Source organism: Mytilus edulis, chromosome 8, assembly GCF_963676685.1.
Source record: "Mytilus edulis chromosome 8, xbMytEdul2.2, whole genome shotgun sequence".
NCBI classification, from domain to species: domain Eukaryota; kingdom Metazoa; phylum Mollusca; class Bivalvia; order Mytilida; family Mytilidae; genus Mytilus; species Mytilus edulis.
Genome location: NC_092351.1, coordinates 19,916,193 through 19,942,705, shown reverse-complemented (window position 1 = coordinate 19,942,705; position 26,513 = coordinate 19,916,193). Strand labels below are relative to the sequence as shown.

The following is a 26,513-nucleotide window of genomic DNA, read 5'->3' as shown; positions in this document are numbered from 1 at the left end:
ACTTCAAAAAGAGAGGGTATGATTATTTTTTTCTGACTCAGAAGTTTTTTTTTGCACACAGTGTGTACAAATTTAATTAGTTTTTCGACGCTATCAATCAAATTATTTTGTCAAAATTAAACACTATTAGGTATGTGGGAAATCCACATTCAGAATAATATTTTTGTCATCTGCTTGCCTGACCAGAATATATTTTTTTTCATCAAATTGGGGGTCAGATTTTTTTTTTAAACACTCCCCCCCTTTTTTTAAGTTAAATGGTCTCCCCTTTGGTAAGTGTCAGATTGTCTGAGGTAGTTTCTGTCTTGTTCAATGAGGCTCTTTAGAATTAGTGGAAAGAAGCATTTTATCATGTTAAAATCATGACAAACAATAGTCACTAAATTATGTTCCTCTAATCTGCCAAAGCATGCTACTAGAACAGTTGTAACTCTTGAGAATAAACGTCCTTCTCAATTTCTCTTTTCTATGACCAACTCAAACACTGTCACTATAAAAAAAAAATATGACAACTAATTTTATCAAACTACTACCACATAAAAGAAAAAAGAAATGTCAGGCGCAGATTTAGGCGGGGGCGTGGCGGGCGTGCGCCCCCCCTTTCCCTAAAATTTGCAAAGCATGGGTTGACTTCAACATATTTAAGTATCAGAAGAGACCATTCCATGTTTTTTAACATTCAAAGTATATAAAACAGTCAGTTTAACAGAATCAACATGATTACTAAACAACTGACCTACGCTTTATTTAAGTTATTATTTCAAACGGGAAGGTGTCACACGCGTAGCTGCATTTGATGACAAATATAATAGGTTTTAGCAGTTAAAGTAAATACAAATGTTATATTGTATTTCCGGTTTTTATAATCAATTTCTTTGATAAATCGTAGTTCCAAAACATCCCTTACTCACTTTCAAAATTTCATCATGATGCGATCAAGAAAACAGTCGGCAGGTGAGATTCTTTCATAATATCCGTAATGAAAGATAGTGTTTCAAGCGGAAGCTTAGTTTATTAATTTGTATCTCTGTGTCTATATTTGTTTCTCACTTGCAAACCTAAAAATTTAGTCGAATTCTGTACCGTATTACATGCTTGGCATCCCAAGAAAATAAAGATATCTGCGTAAATGCATCTCATTCTGATTTTAATTGTTTTTAGCGAACACAGTAAAGTCTGGCACAACCTGCGAAAATCAAAAGAGTAAAAAAACCCAGATATTATGGAAGGACAATTAAAAAATAAAAAATCTCTGGTAAAAGTAGAAATTTTCGTTTGCAAAATATATTGGTCAGGTGAGCAATTGTGAACTGTCTCGTCTCACTTTGCGTCCGTCTATCTGTAGATTGTTGTCAGACCTGTGTGGATTATGGCCGTTTCATTTTGAAACTTTAATTTCTTGCTCATTTTACTGCACAATAGTTCGAAATATCTACATTTCACCCCTTTGGAAGAATATTTTAATAATTTTACCTAAAAAAAACTCCAAATTTTTTTCGCCTCCCTCCGCTCGGCCGGAATATAAAACTTTGCCCCCCCCCCTAACTGAAAATCCTGGATCCGCCCCTGAATGTAACAAACTAATTGAATAATAATAAATACAAGGTTCTGGATGAGGGTCCTTTATATCTTTAATTTTCAGACCATTAACATTTTCTCTGTTTCTTCATTTATAATGTGTCCTTTACTTTCAATAATTTTCAATATTCAGTCTAATTATAATTTAGAAGTTGAACCCCATGATTCTCAAATGTTCTTTGTTCTATTTTTTGCTTTTTTTTACTCTCCTCTTTCCTTTCTTTATTTTTTTCTCATTATTCTGCACTTAAATTTGTCCATCATTCTTTATTCTTTCCTCCCGAAACGGTTTCCAGACCCTCACTTTAGCAAATGTACGTGAGTACGCAAACCCGGAATTCTCACCGTTACCATTTTGTATACTATGACGCAATACTATGGACGCTGATCACGAGCTGCGGATGGAGGTTTCAATTTTTTTAAACTAACTGCAAGAATGGACAGAGTCAGAGATATATGGTATAAACAACTCTGGTTGTTCAAACTGATGGCCAAACCGATTAACAAATAAATGGAAATAGATAACTTGTAGATTCACTGGAAAAAAACAGGGAACGATTGAAATGAAAGTCAACGCAAAGGAAAGTGTTTTTGTTTTGATTGGTGACTTGCCACTTGGAAAGCACAAAGAAAGGTAAAAATAAATTTATCATTCACATTTATTAAAATGGATTTTTAAAGCAGAAAGATGTAAGCATTAAATTCTCTCTGTGTCGACCATGTACCGCCACACCGTGCACATCGTCCATAGTCCTAGTCCAAATAATTATGACGTCTTGAAAGGCTATTATATTTTTTTTCTTTGACGGTCGAAGTAAGACGTCAAAGAAAAAAATTATAATAGCCTTTCAAGACGTCATAATTATTTGGACTACCATAGTCCATACTCTGTAAATAATTTAAGACATCTTCCATACTTCATGTACTTCAACTTTCAGTTCCATTGAGCATGATGAGTTTATATCATAAAACATAATAATACAACACTATCCGACATATGAATGGTATGTTTGTATCTGGGAAAAAGGGGGGGGGGGGTACTTCCTATATTACTTTTATATTACAAATATGCCAAAAATTAGGGTTGCTGTTTCATGCCCTGCTGGGAATCTGGGTCCGTCCGTCCTGATCCCAGTTCGCCCTAGTTTCTGTTCGCCCTAATACCTGTTCGCCCAGAGTCCGTTCGCCCTGATTTCAATTTTTAGTAAATAGTGTTGCGTTGTGTGTACATGTATATAATTGAATGTGTTGAAGTCAGTCTACAATTTGGCCGAATATTTGCGATTTATCATGTTGTTTATAGCTAGCTGCTACTAGGACTAGGTTATAAGTTTCTGTACATTCACTATCAAATTGAATTACTCTTAGTAAAACAAATACCAAAAACACAGTCACACTGCTGTACATTGATCACTTGTCATCGGTGTTTTTATCTATCCAAGCTGACTATTTTTTTTGAGAAAAATGTTATTTTCATTATAATTAATCCATCAAAGAAAATTCATATAACAATCAGAGATATCAAAGATTTCAAATGATACCTTATCAGCAATCAAAATTCAATCATTAGTAATAAAAAGTAATTATAAAATAAAGTGTAACAATGCAGCCAAAAATTTTATTTAATTAATATAAATTTGCCAAATATTCTGTATTTAACTTTTAATAGATATACATGAACATAAATTGAAATATATATTTATATATTTCGTTTATTAATGTAACATATATACATATCATAGATGAATATAGGGCGAACGAACCCAGGGCGAACGGACTATCAGGGCGAACAAACTCAGTGCGAACAAACCTCAGAGATGCAACTTATCGTCGGACCCGTCGGACCTAAGGGGCAGAATTTATGCAGGTCCGGCAAAACTCGTAGCTGTGCAGGACCTGATGGCCGGCAATATTTAAGTCCGCTTGGGTCCGCCAAAACTGAAATCCCCGTCGGCCCCAGCAGAGTATTTTGTTTATAAAATTGCGATCATCTTTAATAAAAGTAAATGTCCTGTTCCCCCGCATTTTCTAACTCCGGGAACCAGTATTTCCGCTCAGTAATAGTCTTTTGTACCTTTTCCATCTCGCCCCAAACAATTCTCCGTATTTCCGTCATGTTTTTTGTTTTTTGTTTTAGAAATTCGCACTCTAGGAAGGAGGTCTATTAGGTGGCACGGTAGTATTTCCTGGCCCATAAGGGATAATGATAGCCTTTTTAGAATTTTCACCACTTTCTAACACCGCAAAAAATTCTACATTCACAGTTAACTGAAGTACTTTCATTTTAATATTCAAAAATGAATTTGAATATGTATCATGACCGTTTACTTTTTTTGCTATTTTTAAAAACCTAAGGCCACTAGTACTTTTAGGTGTTTTATGGTGCAGTGAATACAAAATTTTAAAAAATTCTCAAAAATTCATTTTCATCTGTATGTAAAATTATTTCATATTTTTCTACACCTGATTCATCCCATTGTTTGGGAAAGTATGTTCAGTTGATACTGTATTTTTTGTCCAATCACACTGTTTAGATACATTTACCTAAGTAGGGTACACAAAAGAGCAACCTAAATTCTGGAATGCAAATACTACCGTGCCACCTTAACCAAGACATAACAAACTTGAAACCAGTCATGACACCTATGATTCATAGACTTCTTACTTTGGAACATATTACAATAAAGAATACTAGTCTGCATTCATTTCTTACCAAAAAAAATGAAACATTACATCCCTACCCTATCTGGCAGATTTTCACTTTTTTTTCATTTTACCATTTTTACTTAAGGAGTGAACAAAACCCAAATATATTATGTTTCAAATCAACACAGAAGTCAAACATGGTGATTCAGGAGGAATTATTGGATGACCAACTATGTTTATGGTTAATCTGACAAAAAGAAACAGTTTAAGCACCAAATCATGAAAACTGATATTAAAGTCCATTCCACATTTTACAGCATGCCTTATATTACTTTAAACATTTCCAGATTATGAGGGCAATACAACAAGAGTCTTTAGATTGCAGTTAACTATTATTCCAAAATCTGTTTGACAATACATGTACTAGAATACATCTCTAAGTTGACTGTTTGTCTATTTCTCATGTATGCATTAAGTTAAATTATGTCCCCTTACATAATCAATTTGCCTTTATTGTGCTTTTCACTTTCAGAAAATATTAACAACTAATGATATTTGCATGGAAAATGAATAAACCATTTAATCTTGCTGATATAGCATCATAAATACATTCTTTGTCAAAAATAATGTCTAGTTAATGTACAGAAACCCCTATTTCTATCTCTTTTTCAGACCAATATGAGAGATAGATGACTAAGTAAGAACCCCTTAACCACTAATACTGGTTCCCCAAAAGCTCCTTCTGGTGTCATTTTACATTAGAACTACAAATTAAACCTCAAGAAAACTAGTATAGCTGTACTTGTGTTGAAAAAAATAAGAAATTATGCAATTTATTTATTTCGGTGAAAATAATAGGATGTACATGCAACCGAAGAATGTTGCGTCTCAAATTTCAGTGGTTGCACATGTGTCAGACACTGCGAAAAGTTAAAGCGAGCATTTATAATTAAAAATAATTTGCAAGTTACATAAAAATAATGAAGTTCTACTTTCTAGGTAAATTTTTACATTATTACCTACACATCAGCCAAAATTTGCTGAATCAGCAATTTTTACTCTCAGGGGTGGAATTAAAGGCTTGTTTTTATCATAGTTGCCCTTAATCAACTTTTTATTGATAAACTTACAACTTGCATGGGTAAAAAAAGTTCCTTTATTGATTTAGTGTAAAAATATATATCCCCCTTAAGGTGGCACGGTAGTATTTCCTGGCCCATAAGGGATAATGATAGCCTTTTTAGAATTTTCACCACTTTCTAACACCGCAAAAAATTCTACATTCACAGTTAACTGAAGTACTTTCATTTTAATATTCAAAAATGAATTTGAATATGTATCATGACCGTTTACTTTTTTTGCTATTTTTAAAAACCTAAGGCCACTAGTACTTTTAGGTGTTTTATGGTGCAGTGAATACAAAATTTTAAAAAATTCTCAAAAATTCATTTTCATCTGTATGTAAAATTATTTCATATTTTTCTACACCTGATTCATCCCATTGTTTGGGAAAGTATGTTCAGTTGATACTGTATTTTTTGTCCAATCACACTGTTTAGATACATTTACCTAAGTAGGGTACACAAAAGAGCAACCTAAATTCTGGAATGCAAATACTACCGTGCCACCATTAAGCATACATGATAGTTGATAATTTCAGGAAATATGTCATGGCCGATAAAACTACAATTTTTATGAATCACAGGTTATTTTAAAATAATAATAATATCATCAAAATCAAAATTAACGTTTGTTCAATAGCATAATTTCATTTGATTTTTGAGTGAAAATATGGGTCTGGCAGAAATTTGATGGGTCTGGCAAAACTTGGTACCCTGTAGGCCCCATTGTCTGACAGGAAAAAAAACCTGTTTGCATCTCTGAAACCTAGGGCGAACATGTAATCAGGGCAAACGATCCCGATACCCCCTGCTGGTTAGAATAGGGTACTGGTCCCTTATTTATGACCTTCTTGTGAGAACAGGGTATTTTGTAAACAAAGTATTTGTGTTTTAGGGGGGTTGGAGGGGTCCTGATTGCAAAATCTGGGGCATAAAAACATGAAATCCAGAGGGGTGGGTCTTTTAATTTCGTTACCCAAAACACCACCAAACACCCTGAAAACCATTGACCTCCTTTTGTCAATCATACATGTACATGCACAGAGTTTGGGATACACAGTCACTGTTTGATTTTATATGATTTTAGTATATGTAAAAACTTGATCATTCCAAGTAAATAAGTAATAGGTCAACTGTTTTGTGTGTAGTGAATGCCAAGTTTCACATAACCTTTATCTCATTTTCACAGCTAGTTGAATTGGTCAACAGTGGCAGATCCAGAAATGTTAATAAAAGTGGGGGGTTGCACTGACTGCCAAACTGGGGCCTCTCCAGTCATGCGTGATGATGCTTCAATAATTCCTTTAAAGGTAATTTAAATAAAAAAATAAGATTACATGTGTCTTGCGCTGTTACGGACCACTCTAAAGTGGGTATTCTTTTCTGAAATGTTTTCTAATTTTAATACCCATATACATGTACTATCTGCTTGTTTGAAACATGAATTAAAACTCACTCATAATTTTATATAAGACATACCAATCAATATTGAAAAGAAATATCACTAAATGCATGAAGCCAGACACAAAAGATTGTTTAACAGTGTACAAAATAAATACAAGTCACTTTATAAAAGGGTGATGCTGTTATTATACTATTTTTTTTCTTGTCATTTTCATTGTGAAAAGGCAGATAATTAATCATGTGGTTGTAATTCTATAGAAATTTAAAAAATTGGGCATTAGATGGTTTGATAGACATTTAATGTATAGATATTCCCCATTTCCATTCTCAATTTTATTATCTACATAGGTGTATTAAAGTCAGAACTGACACGAATACAGCACAAAATTGTGATACATACATGTATATACTTTCTGTTCGGTGTGAGCCAAGGCTCTATGTTAAACTTAAAGGCCGTACCTTGACCTATAATTTACATTTATAAATTGTTATTTTGATGGAGAGTTGTCTCATTGGCACTCATACCACATCTTCATATACACATGTAACTTAAAATTTCAAATTCCTTAATCATGTTAATACATGTAAATGTATTATGTTTATTGCCCAAAGATTGACATTTATTGACAAAATCAGAGATGCAATATAACCAGTTCATTCATTAAAATGTTATAGTGATCATATTGATTTGAAATGATGCAGAAGAACATTAAAATAATTGATGAAATGCTTTTTATAAAGTCATATTTTTTAGGGCAAATCTGTTAGTCTTATTTTGAAATGTCAAAGTGAGGCAATTTTGCCAGTTACATGTATCATAACTTCCTTTTATCATGTTTATGCATTTAAACATTTTTCTTTTAGCATTTTTAAAGAAAGTACAAGCACTTAAAGAAGTAGTGGAAAATAATCAACAAAACAGAAGTCATTAGAGGCGATGATTTCTATATTTATACATGTATCTAGACTAGTAGTGGATTTGAAAAGTGCTGTATTGATTCATGTGCAAATAAGGAGCAGCAGCCAACATGGCCAATGAAACATTGCAAATGTATGATTAGAGGTATGTCATGAATGTTATGTTTAAGTTGTTTAAATATTTTTTTGTTTTCAGACTTAGGGACGACATCAAAAGTTCAATGTACAATGTAGGATAAAAAACTTACTTCACATAGTTTTTTCACTGACCCCCACACCCCCCTCTTAACTTAATTTGGGAAAAATTGATTTACCAATAGGGATATATATATGTAAATATCGATTTTAGATATACAAAACTTGCAGAATTTTAAACCCCCCACCCCCAAACTATTTGATTTAAATTTTTTATCCTACATCAATCTTTTGATGTCGTCCCTTACATGTACAATGTACGTACATGTACAAGTAAATGTTGAGGACATACATGTAGAGGTGACATTTTTTATTCTTGGGTTAGTTTGAAAATTAACCATGTTAGCAGTAACATACTATTTATTTTAATTGGAAGCTCTCTTTACAATCAAGTATAGAAATCTATGAAATTTAAACACAAGGTTAATGACCATAAAAGGAAGGTTGGGATTGATTTTGGGAGTTTTGGTCCCAACAGTTTAGGAATTAGGGGCGAAAAAGGGCCCAAATAAGCATTTTTCTTATTTTTCGCACAATAACTTTAGTATAAGTCAACAGAAATCTATGAAATTTCTATGACCATAAGGTTTAGGACCACAAAAGGAAGGTTAGGATTGATTTTGGGAGTTTTGGTCCAAACAGTTTTGGAATAAGGGGCCAAAAAAAAGGTCCCAAATAAGCATTTTTAGCTCACTGTGCCCAAAGGGCCAAGTGAGCTTTTCCCATCACTTGGCGTCCGTCGTCCTGCGTCTGTCGTCGTTAACATTTACAAAAGTCTTCTCCTCTGAAACTACAGAACCAATTCAAACCAAACTTCATCTGATTGATTCCTAGGGTATCTAGAATAAAGTTTGTGTTTTAATTCCCATTTCATCAAAAAACATGGCCGCCATGGCTAAAAATAGAACATAGGGGTAAAATGCATTTTTTGGCTTATAACTCAAAAACCAAAGCATTTAGAGCAAATCTGACATGGGTAAAATTGTTTATCAGGTCAAGATCTATCTGCCCTGAAATTTTCAGATGAATCGGACAACCCCTTGATGGGTTGCTGCCCCTAAATTGGTAGTTTTAAGGAAATTTTACTGTTTTTGGTTATTATCTTGAATATTATAATTATAGATGGAGATAAACTGTAAACAGCAATAATGTTCAGCAAAGTAAGATTTACAAATAAGTCAACATGACCAAAATGGTCAGTTGACCCCTTTAGGAGTTATTGCCCTTTATAGTCAATTTTTAATCATTTTTCATTAATTTCCATGATCTTTTACAAAAATCTTCTCCTCTGAAACTACCGGGCCAAATTAATCCAAACTTAGACACAATCATCTTTAGGGTATCTAGTTTGAAAAATGCGTCCGCTGACCCAGCATCAAACCAAGATTCCCATTTCATCAAAAAACATGGCCACCACGGCTAAAAATAGAACATGGAGGTTAAATGCAGTTTTTGGTTATAACTCAAAAACCAACGCATTTAGAGCAAATCTGACATGGGGTAAAATTGTTTATCTGGTCAAGATCTATATCTGCCCTGAAATTTTAAGATGAATGGGACAACCCGTTGTTGGGTTGCTGCCCCTGAATTGGTAATTTTAAAGAAATTTTGCTGTTTTTGGAAATTATCTTTAATATTATTATGGATAGAGATAAACTGTAAACAGCAAAAATGTTCAGCAAAGTAAGATTTACAAATAAGTCAACAGGACCAAAATGGTCAGTTGACCCCTGAAGTAGTTATTGCCCTTTATAGTCAATTTTTAACCATTTTTCCAATTTAAAATTTTTAAGTTTTTAAGTTTAAGTTCTTAGACCACATATTTATTCTGTGTCAGAAACCTATGTTGTGTCATCTATTTAATCACAATCCAAATTCAGAGCTGTATCAAGCTTAAATGTTGTGTCATACTTGCTCCACATGTTCAGGGTTTGACCTCTGCAATCTTATAAAGCTGTGCCCTGCAGAGCATCTGGTTTACTAAACATAGGTACATAAGATAATCCTTAAATCAGTAAATTGTAATAAAATCAATATTTTAATTGTTTTAATTTCAGAGGTCATTTTTCCACAAAAGCAAGCTAATATATGTCAATGGGCCTGATGAAGTTGAGTTTATTTTTTACTTTTGGGAGAAATGGAACATATATAAGTGAAGAAAAGGGGAAAATATTAGACACAGTACATGGACACCAGCATGAGCAAGTTAAGACAAGGTATTATGTTATATAGAATATAATATATGAATGTTTTATCAACTTGTGACCTCAACCAATCAAATTATATCACCACTAAATGAAGTGGGTGGTAAACAGGATTTTCCTTGACCAAATTCACATGTAAACATTAAAAAATAACATAGAAAATATGATAAACAAATTCAAATTACCACCTTAGCAATTCAGCAATTTTATCGATAAAAAAGTGTCACAATGCCATTATCGCACTTCGGCTTAATCAAAATTTGCGCTACTGTGTTAATCCATTGCACATCAGCCAATATTCGTGGTGCAGAATTAATGCTACATGTGGGATTACAATGTTACTTTTGAATTTCTTTGCCCTCAACAACAAAAAAGTAGTAAAATTTAAAACATAATTATTTTGCAATTTGGATTATTAGGAAGTTTATATTAGTTAGACAAAACACATTAAACATGTACCTTTATGCTTTAAAAATGACATGTAAAGTATATCAAACAATTTTAACTAGAGAAAGGTGACAGTTGAGGATGCAAACAGAAATTGTAGTTATTTGAGAAGAAAAAAAAAATCACTGTTTAAATAGGTATTCTGATATATGTGATTTTCAATGGTTTTAACTTTTTAGTTCCCTTTGAAGGCTTTCTGTGGTCTGTCCATCCAGTTTTCCTCACTTTTTTATGCCCCTTTTATATGTATGGGCATTTTGTTTCTCGGTTTGTGCATTGGTTTCTCTGTCTGTCTTTCTTCAGGTTAAAATTTTTGGTCAAAGTAGTTCTTGATGAAGTTGAAGTCCAATGATATGATCTGTCTAAATTTAATGCCAAATAAGAGCTTTGTTCCCAATTTCATGGTCACTGAACAAAGAAAATGATAGTGCAAGTGGGGCATTCATGAACTAGTCTATGGACACATTCTTGCAGGAATTGTTTCTTCATGCTTGAAGATATTGATATGATATTGTTTTATCATGACAAGTAACAGATCCAGTTTAATTTTTAGCTTACCTGGCCCGAAGGGCTAAGTGAGCTTTTCTCATCACTTGGCGTCCGTTGTTGTCCGTCGTCGTCGTTAACATTTTACATTTTGAACTTCTTCTAGAGAACCACTGAATGGAATGAAACCAAACATGGCATGAATGTTTCTTATGAGGTGCTGACCAAGTGTTGTTACTTTGTAGCCGATCCATCATTCAAGATGGCCGCCAGTGGGGGACTTAGTTTAACATAGGACCCTATGGGAAATGCATACAAATGACTTCTTTTAGAGAACCACTGAATGGAATGAAACCAAACATAGCATAAATGTTCCTTTCTTAATGAGGTGCTGGCCAAGTGTTGTTACTTTGTAGCCAAATTTTTTTTTTTTTTTTTAAGATTTCAAAAACCCAGGTAGAATCAGGTGAGCGATACAGGCTCTTGAGAGCCTCTAGTTTTTTCTGGTGTAATGATTTTGAGCATAATAATTAGGAGATAACTGTATTGTATTTTAAGCTCCGACGGCATCAATTTGGGATTTGATGGTCGCAAATTAAGTTTACTGGCGACGCGTTAGCGGAGACAGTAAACGGGTATTTGCGACCATCAAATCCCAAATTGATGCCGTCGGAGCTTAAAATACAATATTGTTATCTCCATTCTAATGAAACTGACAGAAAACAACGTTAAAACATGTATTTAAAATCTGTCAAATGCTGTCTGCGCTTGCGCGTACGTCCCATAGCATCAATTGTCAATTGATGCCATGTAAGAAAGTGACGTTATCCAATCAAAATGAACGTTACAAACGTTGTTGCATTAGAATGGTCCTTGGTCTTACAAAATTCACTTAGATAATTAGTTTTCAACACTTTGATTTGATATTTGTTATATAGTTTACACATGTTACACCATGACAAGTTATACTGTGGATTCATTTATTTTTGTGGGTACCAATTTTCGTGGATTGAGGAAAACTTACAGGTTTGTGGATATTTAATTTCGTGGTTTTGCTGAAGTCTGCATACAAGCCATAGGAAAAATTGTCATTCGTTGAACTTTTAATTTCGTGGTTCAACTGTTCACACGAAATCCACGAAAATTGGTATCCAACGAATAATAATGAATCCACAGTAGATAAAGTTAGAAATATGTTCCAATACAATGAGATTTAACTGGTAGGGGACTATATTATAAGTAATATGGTTAGCTACTGACCCCTACAGATCCATAGAGGGTTAGTGAAATCCATAGGGGGTGAGGCCAGAGGCCAAATCCCCTATTAATTTTATTCACCCTCTGTGGATCTGTAGGGGGTCAGTAGTTAACCGTATAACAAATTTATCGGACACCAGACTTTTGTTCTGCGTTCTGTTGAAAAAATTAACAATGAAATACAACAACATTAATAGATGACGTCACCATTAACGTGTCATGGACCTCTTATGAAACTGACTAACCCCAAACTGTCTCATAGGGGTCACCATGTGACGGTGTTTAACCAATCACAACGTGATAATTCAGCTGTGGTCTGATAAATTGTAATGCAATACTGACAGAATGCTTGTAAATATACAGATGTTCATGTATCACTGTAAGTAATAATAATATTAACCTTAATTTGATTATTTTGCTTGTTTTAAAATCAAAATATATTGATAGTTAGTTGCTGTTATTATAAAATTTGCATCTTGCATTTATTATAAAATTTGCATCTTGCATTTATTTCAGAATCAGCCATGGAAAGAAACTGTTAAAAGAAGAAAAAAAAGATGAAGAAATAGACTTTAACTTTTGTTACATATATGTACATTTGATTATACTGTTAACAAATTTTTAAAATATATTCTGTTACCAAAGATGAGAATTTATTATCAATCATGCCATTTTAAGAAAACATAGGTATAGGAAGATGTGGTGTGGGTGCCAATGAGACAACTCTCCATCCAAATAACAATTTAAAAAGTAAACCATTATAGGTTAAAGTACGGCCTTCAACACGGATGTATAGAAATGGGTTTAATTTTAAGCTGATGGGATGGTTAAGGGGTTCTCATCTTAATGATATAATTTGTAAGCGCTCTTAAAAATCCTTAAAAAACTCATGTCAAAGTGCAAACTGTAAAGCTGTAGATTCTTTATTGATTAAAACATCTGCATTCAGATGAAATGCGCATATGATGCAATAGAATTGATACCATGAAAGTTTTATTTCAAAAGAATAATTCACATCATGACATGTTTTGTTCATATATCCTACATGTTATTAGAACACCTCAGTTAGTCTGAAAGTGCTTGCCTTGAGTGCAGGAGGTTATTAAAGGTTCAAACAGGGACCGAGTCAATGCAAAGACTTGAAAACTGGTATAAGCTGCTTTGCTAGGCAAAAAGCATTAAGAAGTAAGAGCAGACTGAATCAACACTTAGTCAGAATTTTGTGTCCAGGTAGGGAGACATATCTTCCTGCAAACTATTACTTTGTGAGTTAGGGTGTCAGTCTTATACAAATTAGGGTTGGAGCTCAATTCTGATTATCATGATCTCATAGCCTGAATATGCATCTGACCTGCAACTGGAAGTAAAGCAACCATCATCCAAACATATGTTTACCATACGGTTTATGATCATCTGTTAGCCATATGTTCTCAAACATATGGTTACCATGAACATGCGTTTATCATGTGTTTTCAAACGCATGTTTCACATAAACATCCGTTTACCACGTGTTTTCAAACGCATGTTTTCCATAAACGCATGTAAACAATACGTTCTCCAAACATGCGTTTAACGTATGGTGCTCCAAACATGCGTTTCTGACATGTTTAGAAACGTACAGTAAATTCCTGGTAAACATGCGTTTACATGCGTTGCAATTTTGCCTGTGTATTCTTCTATATGTTAGCACCCTATTATTCTCTTTTATATCATTTCTTTTGCCCATTTATTTTGTAATGTTTATTTTTTGAGTCCATTTTTCTGTATTCTTTGAACCTCATCCAGACCATTTCCAAACCTCTGATATCATATATGTCATATATAAAAACATACCTTGGAAGTAATCACTTTTACCATCTTGAAATGTATAGTTGATCACAATCACAGCAAAGAATACTGCCCATAAGTGGACTTGGTTGAATACCATGTACAATTCAAATGGCTGAAAAAGATGTACATTCCACTAACAATAACCTTGTGACATGTCCAACATATTTGTTCTCATAATAACCCTGTAGCAGGTTTTTTTAAAAAGTGTTCAACACATTTTTGAGTTTTTTTTTCAAGTTTGCTTTACTCAGACTGGGCACAATATTCACCATATATCGTCTGAAATCATCAATGCTCTTTGGAACGATTAGATAGACACGAGGTGACATGACCTTAGAAGTAAAATAGAAGACTTTTAGTTCCTCCATCTCAAGGGCTAAAAATAATACAGTTTAGAGACCTCCAAAATTTCAGTACACCTTTCAATCTTTTCCCTGACAATTCTATGATAATTTAATAGTTTGTAAACCAATGTTTTTAATATCAATGCATGACATTTATCAAAATAAAATTGCATATAATTTATGTGATTACCCCACATTTCATACTAACAAAAAACACATACTCTTTGAAAATTAGTTGACTAGTATAAAAGAGAGGTAGTAAAAATGAAATGGAGAATAAAATTCATAGGTTGATGACAAACAATGCCATGTCAAAAACCATCATAGAAAACTAACGAGCGTCATGAACCCATTCAATTAACAGCAAGATCTCTGATTACCAGTAATGTAATTTCTATACTATACACACTTGTTTAAAATAAAAATGTCTGTTATAATGTCCACAATACAAAGTTAACATACTTACATATATAATATCTACCAGAACCAGCATAGGAACTTCTATAGTACAAACTTGTATAGCTACACTTGTTCCTATTTCTATCCTGTAAAAATATTTGATGGAATCAATTTTGAAATATACACCATAGAATGTCAATATAAGCTTCACTCTAAGTCACATACAGACACGGATTTTAGGAAGTTTTCAATTGAGTTTTCTTAGGAATGTCTTTTATATTTCATGTGACTTTGGTATTTGTTCTGTACTTTTACATTTCCTCTTAAATAAAAGTAAACAATTGGAAGACAGGACTTAGTGCAAATATCTGATGTCCTTATATTCATTTGTAACTTGTAATAATAATGCAATCTGTAATCTGACACAAATTGTCAGTAAAATGAAAATGTATATTATATTTATATTTGTTTTTTCTTTATTATTTAATACATAAATCAGGTCTAATGATTTCTGGTCTGAATTGTTTACATTTGTCATTTTGAGGCCTTTTTTTAGCTTGCTATGCAGTATTGGTTTTGCTCATTGTTGAAGGCCATACAGTGAACACAATTAAATAACTTTTCCTTGTTTTTGTATGGAGTATAAGTTTTGAGATGATCATTTAGATTAATAAGTACCAATGTTTCACTACAACCACAGCATTTTGATATCTTTGAATCCATGTTACTATAGATAGTGAAAAGATTGGCCAAATCAATAAAAATTCAAAATTCATTGTGGTGTTAGAACTTAGAGTTGGGTTGGATGGGAGGCAGTTAAATGCATTTATTATGGATGGTTGCATTTTCCTGATATTTCTAAATGAATAACATAAAATACTATATTATTGGTGTGGACCCTCTCCCTGCATTTAATTCTGGAATAGCCCTGATTGAAAACCTACCCTAAATTGATATTATTCTGTAATGCAAACTGTATACCATTGACTATCTCAGGCAGGGCAGGAATCAGTGATAAAAATGTCACACTCACAAAATACTGAAATATGAATAATAATAATATATATTATCAGGAAACAGTGTCACAACTAAAAGAACTAGAGGCTCTAAAGAGCCTGTGTCGCTCACCTTGGTCTATGTGCAAATTAGACTAAGGACAATCTTAAATTCATGACAAAATTGTGTTTTGGTGATGGTAATGTGTTTGTAGATCTTACTTTACTGAACATTCTTGCTGCTCACAAATATCTCTATCTAGAATGAACTTTGCCAAGTAGTTTCAGAGGAAAATATTTCGTAAAAAATTACAAAAAATTGTTAAAATGTTTTGAATGCTTAATATTTTAGAAAAGTAAATTTACAGATAGCCTTTTTGCCTTTTTGATGATGTGAGGTTTTGTCTTCATATACCCCATCCTAGAAATGTCAGACATCAGCATAAAAAAGACTGGATATGGCAATTAGGCAAAAATCAAGATTCTTCTTTGTGGTATACATTCAAAGACTAACTTGTCTATTTGCAAACAAAATGTAATTTTGATCAATAATTTAAGTAGTACTGTAAATTCAGAAATTATTGTATGCATATATCATTGCAGATTAACTATTGCCATTCCAAGGAAATCTGCATACAGATATATATGTCAGATATATGAAAGAGAATTATTGCAATACTCAGCATATCACACTATTTGAATTATTAAAAACCTTGCACTTTCTGAATTTACCACTTTTGAAGTTCATAAAGAACTGCAAAATACATACTAATGTTGCGGTTGATAATGGGTTAAAAATACTTAACATCAAATCAAGGGAAATAATACCTATAGTAATTATGGAGAATAATTTCTCTTACTATTTTCAGATCTCTACCATACATAAATATTTTTTCTTTAAGTTTGTTGGGAAATACTTTATATATGTCATATTTGTTACCGTAGACAGTTGTGTAGTGTTAAGAAAATTCTGTATGTTTTCTGTGACAATATCTGCACACACTCCAATTAAAGTGGCCGCTGACAACAATATAACCATACTTTTAAATATACCCCATTGTGGAGAACCATGGCTGTGACCTGAAATATAAAACTACATCTCAGAAACAGAATAATCCTCACTTTTAATTCCTTTCCTCATTATTTTCATTACAAAAAAAGAGAAAAACAGTGTCTAAAATAACCTTCTTTGAACTCTTTGAAGTTGTTATCCTGTTCTCTATATTACAATGTCTTACTTTCCTGCCAATCTTTTATCAGATTCCAAACATAGATGGTATATGTTGTTGAGTTGTTGTCTATTTGACATATATACTATATGCTACTATACTTAAAATACATAAGGCTGCATCAACAGCAATTTCAAGGCATATATCAAATTATTAAATTTTGTTTTGTAGATTGTATTTGTACATCACGACAAAAATCTAAGTACTGTAAATTCCGAAATTATTGGGTTCATTTATGATTGAGATTTTTGTTATTTTGGACTAAAAAGCGATTTTAATTTTTGTAATTTAGAGAAAAATCTTGTTTAATCATGAAATATTTTTCAAAATAGCAGTTTAAATTATTGCGATTATAAAAACCCTGTCCCATTTTTCGCAATAAAAACATCAAAATAATTTCTGAATCCAGTATATATTATTCAAATAACCATACCCTGATGATTAACATTATCTCTCTTAAGCTGTTCTGCTGTGAAATCTACAGTCAAATGTGAAGTATGGGTCTTCAGTGTGAATATTAGTCCTATGATATAAGCTACAGGTAACATCAGACAGATGGCATACACCAAAGGTTTAATGTGTCTGTTATATAATGTTGTTTCTCTATCTACTCCAAACTAAAATGTATTAAAACTAACATCAGAAATATCATTTGATTTTTGATTTTTGGTATTTAAACGCCACTTTTAAACACCAAATTCAGACTATTTCGTGTTGGCCAGTTTTTATTGGTGGAGGAAGCCAGAGTGCCCGGAGACAATCCTAGTCAGTTAAGAATGGAGTAGAGTGCACCCACATGAGCTGGCTTCAAACTCACAACATCAGTGTTGATTGGCTAGTGATTACAGTAGTAACTACTTAGACCACTCGGACACCAAGGCCCTCAGAAATATGATAGTAACAACAAAATAAAAGGAGAATGTGTCTAAATTGAGTGTCTTAGGTTAGGAATGCTCCCTCTCATGGCTTTAAATTTTGTTCAAGTTATAAAGGGGCATAATTCTAGAATGATTAGTGACTCACTGCACAAATTGGAACTCTGTTTGCTAGTTTTGGATTTTAGCATTGTGTATGAGTTTCATAAAATTTGAATGATCATTCATAAAACTTCAAATAGAGTGATCAAACAAACAAGTTATAAACGGGTCTAGAACCATTAGTGACTCACTTCCATAAATTCAAACTCTGCATGTTTTGGTTCTCATTATTATGTGTTTTGTATCATACAACTGAAATGAGTAACACTCAGGTAGAGTGTGGAAACAAACAAATTTGTGATTTTCCATTTTGTGAAGGGACATAACTCTAGAATGGTAAGTGGATCACTGTCCAACTTTCTGTCTGTTACTTTTAATTCTTAGCATTGTGAATGAGTTTCATAATATTTGCATGAGGCATCCCAAAGTTAATGTTAATTCAGAAATTATTTCCTGCTTTTGTTATTGCAATTTTTAGACTAAAATGCGATTTTAATTTTTGCAATATTGAGAAAAATCCTGTTTAATTCATATAAAAAATTCAAAATGCGAGTTAAAATTATTGCGATTATAACTCTCTCGCATTTTACGCAATAATAAAATCTTCCCATTAATTTTTGAATTTACAGTAAAGTTTGTAGTGAAAATAGGCGGATGGATGTTTAATGGCCCCATGGCTTATAGCAAGGGCATAAAAAGTTTTATGTTGAATGATGTTGCATCTATGGCAACAAATTTGATTTTCTTATTGCCTGAGTAGTTAGAAATTTGATCCATTTCCTATTTTTTCATTTTAAATATAATGAGATTGATCATAAAGAAATATCAAAAAGTAAATTGTTAAACACAATTCTGATGACCTCTCAATGTGTCTTTTTTTAACACCACTGAGGCAGTTGGATACAAAAGAGACATCAAAGACTCTTTCTAAAAATTCAAAATATCTAAAATTAGAAATTTAATTATGACTAAAACACTTTCAATCAATATGGAGCTTAACAGGTAACAATAAAGATAGTTAAAGTTTGAAACAAGAGAGTCAATACTTAATGTAATTAGTTTACTTACAATGGAATTGGTACACTGTTCACAGTTTAAACCATATGTTGAATTCATCAATGTATCATTAGAACTATACATATTTTCACATTTCTCACAATTCATGTTGCCCAACACCTGAGAAAATATTGTTGGTGCAAATATTCCTAGAAAGAATAAAAATTAATGTACATGTACTACGGATTCTTTCATTTTCATGGATTAAACAAAATTGTAGTTTCACGGTTATGCGAAAATCAGTATACAAATCTATAGCAAATTTGTACCTTGTTGAACATTTTAATTTGTAGTTCATCTTTACCCACGAAATCCATGAATATTGATATCTCACTATCAATAATGAATACATAGTATACGGTTTTATCGTTATTGTTTTAAACATCAAAAGTGTGACTTAAAGCATGGAAAATAAAGAAATAATTTATAGGATAAATAGTGTACCCTTTATAAAAGCTTTTAGATATTTAACATAATTTATACCTACCTCCAACACATACAAACATTAACAGACATGAAACACTAGCTGACTTTGGATTAAAACTCTGTGCTGTATACTTCAGACCACCAACAACCATACAAATACCCTGAAAAATAATCAATAAATAGTAAAGAAACTGTTAAAATGCGAGATAAACAAAAAATAGAGATCTTCTGTTAAAGTTTCATAAAATTCTGTTTCTATCTGGTTATAATGTTATCAGTGTTGTTCAGTCACCAGCTGAATATTTAACTGTATTTAATTTCCCTAAAGAGTTATTATTTTATTTCATTGATGAGTTCTTGAAATTAATTAGTTATGAAAGTAAGTATATCTTTTCAAATCATTTTCATATCATTTAAAATAGAGGCTCTCAAGAGCCTGTGTTTTCCACCTATAGCATTTACTGATGCTTTGGAAATCATGTAAAATGATTTTATGAATCTAGATGATTTTCATGTTAATTTTGATCTATGTTACATGTGAAAGTAATGGGTGCATAAGGTAATCTGAGGGAGGAGTCTAAGATGCCAGACTTTCGGTTTTGCAGCGTTGATACGTTTGTTTTAAAATGATTACTAGAGAGTTGAGAGATTAACTTTATTCATGTTATATATAACTTTTTTTAATATGCATCTGTATAATTTTTTTTTAATATGCAACCGAATTTTTGTTTGTGTTCTTTTTTTTAATTGTTCATGAACATTAACAATGTGTTAACTGTTGATATTTATAGCCTTTTTCTTCTTCGCTGTGAATAACACTGTCACTCTAATATAATTATAATCAATTTAACTATTGTCAGTTTATTGTCTTAATTTTGTATGCCATAACCATTTAATGTAAATGTGTTTGTGCGAATAAAATATTGTCTATTGTCTATTGTCTATTGTTAACTTTCAATTTTGAAAATGATTATAAATTGTATTTTTTTAACACATAAACATATTGACCATTGTAAACATTTAGTAATTTTTTGTTTTGTTGGCGGGATGTTATATATCAGTATGTATGGTCAGATTATGTTTCTGTGTGTAAGAGAGAGTTGTTCCCCGTTTGTCAGTATTTTGTATTTTTGTTTGTGACCTCATCTTTGTCTGATTAAAATGTAGAAGCACTTTGAGTAATTGCTTTAAATAATAATTTGAGACTTCATTGTCAAAGTCTTGTCAACATAAATTGAGAGTGAAATTATTGGATTTATTCTACATTTGAAATTACAGGTTTTTATTGCAACCAATTTAATAATTACTTGACACCACCAACTTGGTTAATTGTACATTTTTTTTATTGTTTTGATGATAAACTGTATACTTACAGGAACAAGAAGAGTACAACCAATTATTGTACCTAAAATAGAACCAAAAAAACTGAAACTGGAAGATCAAGGATGTTTGCTTGTCATATTTTGGAATTTTTGTCAGATTTTCAAAATCCTCTGGTTTGAATGCCTTGAAAAAATTTGCCCATGAACCCCTATTTTTCCTTTTTATAACTCTTTTACATGTATAATTATAATCCATTTGTAAAATTCATTATAAAATCTTATTTATTTTTTAATAGTATTTGAATGCTTTAACTGGTCAATGATAAAGCTATAAAAAATCAAGAGAGAACATTTTCCCACCGAAATTCCTAAGGGTAATATCTCAAAAACAAGCACATTGACCCCTATATTCATTTTGCTTTTCTGATACCTCAATTAATCCCTTATCAATATATACTAGTGTTATGGAAAGCTATTAATTTTGAAACTGAGCAGGGAACTTCCTTAAAAGGGCAGAAAAAAACATAATAAAACATAGGAAATAACACTATTGCACTTGATAAGAATTTCTGCACTTTCCTAGAGATTTTGTCATAATCATTTTCTCCTTTAAATGGCCATTTGAGATCATGTACATAATTATTGTCATGGTTACATCACAAGTGAACTTTCTGGACTTGTGTTTCCAGAGTTAAACAATGGGGTTCATTTATCAATGACAATACCATTATCATGAAAGGTTGAACAATTTGCAATTTTAGAGGCCTTATAATAGCTCCTCCTTTCTAATTAACCTAGAAATACACTAATATTTAAGTTTGAATTGCTCTTTACCTGTTAAAGAAGCTTTGACAATTTCATTAAAACATAACTGGGTCCCTGCTTGTTTTCCTTTGTTAAGAGCTACCACAAATATGATGAGCTCAACAATAGAACCAAAGGTAGCATTTACAACAGCACCCACTGCAACTGACGTCTGGGCTGATATACTGAAAACATACATTAAATATACTTTATTATTCATGCAACTTTTTTAAGATACACTTTTGCAATTTTTTGCAGATTGCATAAAATGTATACTACTTTACACCATATGGCAAAATCAAAGGTACTTTATTCAAATCATTCGCACAACATGACTTTGTCCCTTTTAATCAAATTACTTCCCTTAGCTTAAGATTAAAAATATAATTTATTTTAGATTTGCGGATAATCCAGCCCTTTTCCATCATGTTTCTAAAACTAATGTATCTTTAAAAAATTCCTGTGGTGGATATTTACAAAAATGCTGTATAATTCTAAGGGAAAATGCTTAAAATTTGACTTTTTACTAAATGGGAAGGTTGAAATCATCATGTTTTAAAAAGATGTTGGCCGAAAACTTTAGAAAGCAAGAAATTTAAAAGTTATTTAACTTTAAAATTCAACCTACAAGACGTTTCCCTAGCTATATGCGAACAAATCATGAAAAATATCTTTTTGCATATGTATTTCTGTTTTCAATCTTAGACTTTTACGATTTTCCGTCATTTTATATGATCTTATAAAGCAATTATACTGTGGTTACGCTTCCGACTTTTAAACTAAAAAGGCTGAAAGAATTCAGAGTAGACAATGTCCATTTGTACACGGACAGAAGCCCAAAAACATGCACAAATCACCTATATACGAACAAATTGTTCATTCGACATAGGTGATAGCATATTGGCATTTTTATTTAAGGGGCTTATATAAACCTATTGTAATAGCTGCCGTCATGATAAGGTAAATGGCTGCTATGCAAATTACCTCAAATTTTGCAGTTGAAACTTTCAAAATAGGTGAACATCATAATCATATAATGCATGTAAAATTAAATTAAACATTAAAGTGTACCTTATTATGGACATTCCAATGTAATAAGTGAGTGGTATTATAGCCAATGCACCAAGAACACACTTCTACAAAATAAGATAATTTTAAAATATGGTGATTCAGATTGTTCATGTCAAACTAAACAGTGAATTCAAGTACTAACTCATCCTTGGCTTTCAAATTTTTCCATTAATGCTTTCCTGATGAAGGTTAATCCTGAAAAAGCACTTTGAATGCACAAAATTTATTAATTGTTTTTTTTTCTCTCATTAATTTTGTACCTAGTATAGAAATACATTTTCATATACAACATCTAGCTTGTATGTTTTGAAATATATTAATAAGAAATTGGAAAACAATCTAATTTTATAATCTATAACTTATCATTAAATCTGATAACTTACGATTGGTGGAGTAACTATATCTGTATATCCAAATACTATAGACAGTATCACAAACACAAGAAGATCTGACAAGGGTTGAGGAAAATGCAATAATTTACAAAGTTCAAAAATACATATGTAGAAAATAAGCTGGAAGTAAATTTGCAAAATAAAAAGTAGTCATGTTACATATAAAAAAGAAGATGTGGTATGATTGCCAATGAGACAAGGGTCAACAAGAGACCAAAATGACACAGAAATTAACAACTATTATATAGGTCACCGTACGGCCTTCAATAATAAGCAAAGCCAATACCGCATAGTCAGCTATAAAAGGCCCCGAAATGACAATGTAAAACAATTAAAATGAGAAAACTAATGGCCTTATTTATATAAAAAATGATATAGTACATGCTTGCTTTACTGCAGTTATGATTAAATTTTGAGAAAAAGAAATAGAATGATCTAGTTTTGTTTCACTTTCCTCTTACACACAACCAAATACAGCAAATTGAAGTCATTGTACATAAGGATACTGACTAAGATTATGTTCATTCCATCTATACTGTATTTGTAGTAGTATATATTGACACTCTTAGGAATAAACAATATAATCTCACTCTGTTTTATTTTACTCTCCTGCAAAGAGACAAGAAGAACCGTCACAGAGAGTATTAAATCATGTAAAAATATAATGCTGTAACATATCATTAATTTTTGTACTAAAAGTGTTCGAAGAATGTTATATAAGAATTTGCTGTATGACAAATTTTAACTAAATGTTATATAAGAGTTATGTGCCATGGTATGGATGTTTATAGAGAGTGAAATTGAGAATGGAAATGGGGTATGCAATGGTATGTGTCAAAGAGACAAATTGTCTATGATATGTAAAATCTATGGATCAGTTATTTTATTTGTGCCATCAATTAATATGTTTATTTAAAAACATTACTAATACTACAAATATTACTTCTCAGTTTATGTGGTTGTTAAGTAATAAAGACAATGATGTATGTAAAAGTAAAGCTAAGTACCTAAACATGTTTTTTTTTACTTAGAATAAAAGTGTGAAATTTTTTGTTTGCTTTTTATAATGTACTTATCTTTTTGCACTAGAGTTACGCAAATGTGTATCATTAATTTTAGTTAGATTGTTTAAATGTTATTCTATGTTGTATCTTTGCTATTAATGATTATGTTCATAATTGAGCTTTCTTTAATAAAATATTTCGTATTTCTTATTTATTGTTTGCCAATTTTTTATGGACAATTTGAGTTTTACAACTATCTTGGACTTTTTTGTTATTATTTCCGTGTTTTTATAAAGCTTGATAATGGGTACCAGGTACTCTATACATGTACCAAGAGGTAGCATTACCTGGCTATATTCATTGACTTCATCAATATTTATTTGTTCTGGAGGAAGAAATATGAGGCTTGTTAGACTTTTCAAATTCATCTGAAAATGTAAATATGTATAATGAATATAAATTGATCATTTAAGTTACAGCATAAATCATTTCTGTTTCTAGATTTTAACAATTTAACAAAAATGGATGTGGTTATATCATGAATTAAATTTGACTACAGACACATCTGTGCATCTGCAAGTCGATTTTCTATGGTCTGACAGCACCTAGATATCATAAAAGAGTTGTATGACTTTTTTTGTTTCAGATGAAAATTTAATCTTTTTAGAATTTTGAAATTCATTTTGTATCACCTTTTCAAAGAACTAAGCAGAATCTGGCCTTGCGCTTATAAAAATTTCCAGTGTAATAAATACTTGTACCAAGACTCAGAATTCAACCAATCAAAATATTGGATTTTTCGTTTCAAGCACACATTCTTTACATTATGTCTCATTAGAAACTACAACTTCAGTTTTCTTACCAATTTAATTTATATAAAATAATATTACAGTAAAAAAAGTCTCTATAGGTAAAGAAAGTTCTGTGTTTTATTATGAGAATCCATAAATTCCAGAAAGTTGGTTGTCTATAAATATTCATTTAATAATACAAACTATATACCTTAGCAATTGGCATAGATATGACAAAGAGCCATGATACCACCATCCCAACAGTGTGCAATAGGACTAATATAGGTACACATAAAATCAACCAGACATAGCTCTGAACTTTGCACTGAAATAAAAAATAAACGATTTCAATCAAATTGAACCATTTTTAAAAAAGGTATGTATTAAATTTTACAAGTCTACAATACATGTAAAGCTTACTGAAGTTATAACATTGACCTTACTTTTGTACTTATGAATTTGATTTTAACAGTCTTTTGAAAAAGGCTTTACTGTTATCTTATTGACACACAGTATCACTGTAATTACAACAAATGATTTATTTATTTAAAAGAAGCAAGAGAAGAATGATTCAGCATTTTTTGTGGCAAAAGGTATCATGAAACAGTCACATTTTTTCTTTATTTTAAATTTGAGCAAACTATTGTATATAACTGAATAAAGTATCAATACTTACCCAAAATGAGACACATGTTTTGGTGACCGTATGTTTCTGCAGTAAAGGTTTATGCTCTTCACTACCACTGTTGTTAGAGGAAGAACTTGTGTGATATGAATATGTCAATCCATTAGGAGAGGTCTGTAAAATATAGTCATTCTGATCAAGAGGAATTTCATTTTTGTATCCACTATGCCGGAAATACTTGTCAATACTACACGTCAGCTTTATCATATAAATTATATTAAAAAAAATCTAACCTCAGAATGAATATTACAAATAAAGTAACATTCTATTTTAGATAAAAAAATCTACCTCAGAATGAATATTAAATATAAAGTAACATTCTATTTTAGATAACAAAAAATTGAGGCAGACAAAAAGAAGGTATTAATACATTTAGTGACATTCATTTCTTTCAAAAAATGGGTCAAAAGATTTATTGGTTTTGTCTTTAAGTGTACTAAAATCAAGAGAGATACCTCATGTACATTTGTACCTTATTTCTTGTGTTAAAGTTGTAAAGTTAAATTAATTCAAGGTAGAAAATTTTCAATGTTGTTTTCTCAGTAAACAAAAGTGACGCTTTATAAATTGTGTGCATCTTAAAAACGTTTCTGAATTTACCTACATCAGGAACTGTTCAAACTAAACAATATGAATATATTTCCACTATATACATTCATTCCTCTTAATAGATGCAAATTGGTAGGAGAGGTTAAGAGGTTAGCAAGATTTGAAATTTATTTCTTTTTTTTTTAATTGCAAATGAATTAGTGAATTTAAAGTATAATAAGGGAAGAAAGGCAATACATTATGTTTTATCATGTTTATTACATAGATTTTACAGAAGTTTGATCTTTGATATATAGGTGAGAGGGGTAGGAGGGGTCCTGATCCCGAAGTCCCATGAAAACACTTAAAAACAAGAAATCCTGAGGTCCTAAATTTAAAACAAT

At 31.5% G+C, this 26,513-nt stretch overlaps 1 protein-coding gene and 1 long non-coding RNA gene across 2 annotated transcripts in view; one reads left to right on the top strand and one right to left on the bottom strand.

Annotated features, from left to right (window-relative positions):
• The window catches only part of LOC139485023 (uncharacterized), a 33,305-nt gene that overhangs the window by 2,980 nt on the left and 3,812 nt on the right, over positions 1-26,513 (bottom strand). The window contains exons 6-20 of the mRNA XM_071269124.1: positions 25,573-25,695; positions 25,108-25,221; positions 24,453-24,533; positions 23,608-23,710; positions 23,093-23,157; positions 22,710-22,774; positions 21,669-21,823; positions 20,886-20,917; positions 19,574-19,673; positions 19,099-19,235; positions 17,487-17,670; positions 16,765-16,904; positions 15,774-15,868; positions 14,897-14,975; positions 14,090-14,198 (exon numbers count right to left, since the gene is read on the bottom strand). Of these exons, the coding sequence (XP_071125225.1) occupies positions 14,090-14,198; positions 14,897-14,975; positions 15,774-15,868; positions 16,765-16,904; positions 17,487-17,670; positions 19,099-19,235; positions 19,574-19,673; positions 20,886-20,917; positions 21,669-21,823; positions 22,710-22,774; positions 23,093-23,157; positions 23,608-23,710; positions 24,453-24,533; positions 25,108-25,221; positions 25,573-25,695 (1,582 nt within the window). The remainder of the gene's footprint in view (positions 1-14,089; positions 14,199-14,896; positions 14,976-15,773; positions 15,869-16,764; positions 16,905-17,486; positions 17,671-19,098; positions 19,236-19,573; positions 19,674-20,885; positions 20,918-21,668; positions 21,824-22,709; positions 22,775-23,092; positions 23,158-23,607; positions 23,711-24,452; positions 24,534-25,107; positions 25,222-25,572; positions 25,696-26,513) is intronic.
• On the top strand, positions 1,973-12,900 carry LOC139485025 (uncharacterized). Its single transcript, XR_011655234.1, has 5 exons — positions 1,973-2,212; positions 6,535-6,655; positions 7,614-7,812; positions 9,920-10,078; positions 12,773-12,900. It is a non-coding gene; the product is annotated as an uncharacterized lncRNA (long non-coding RNA).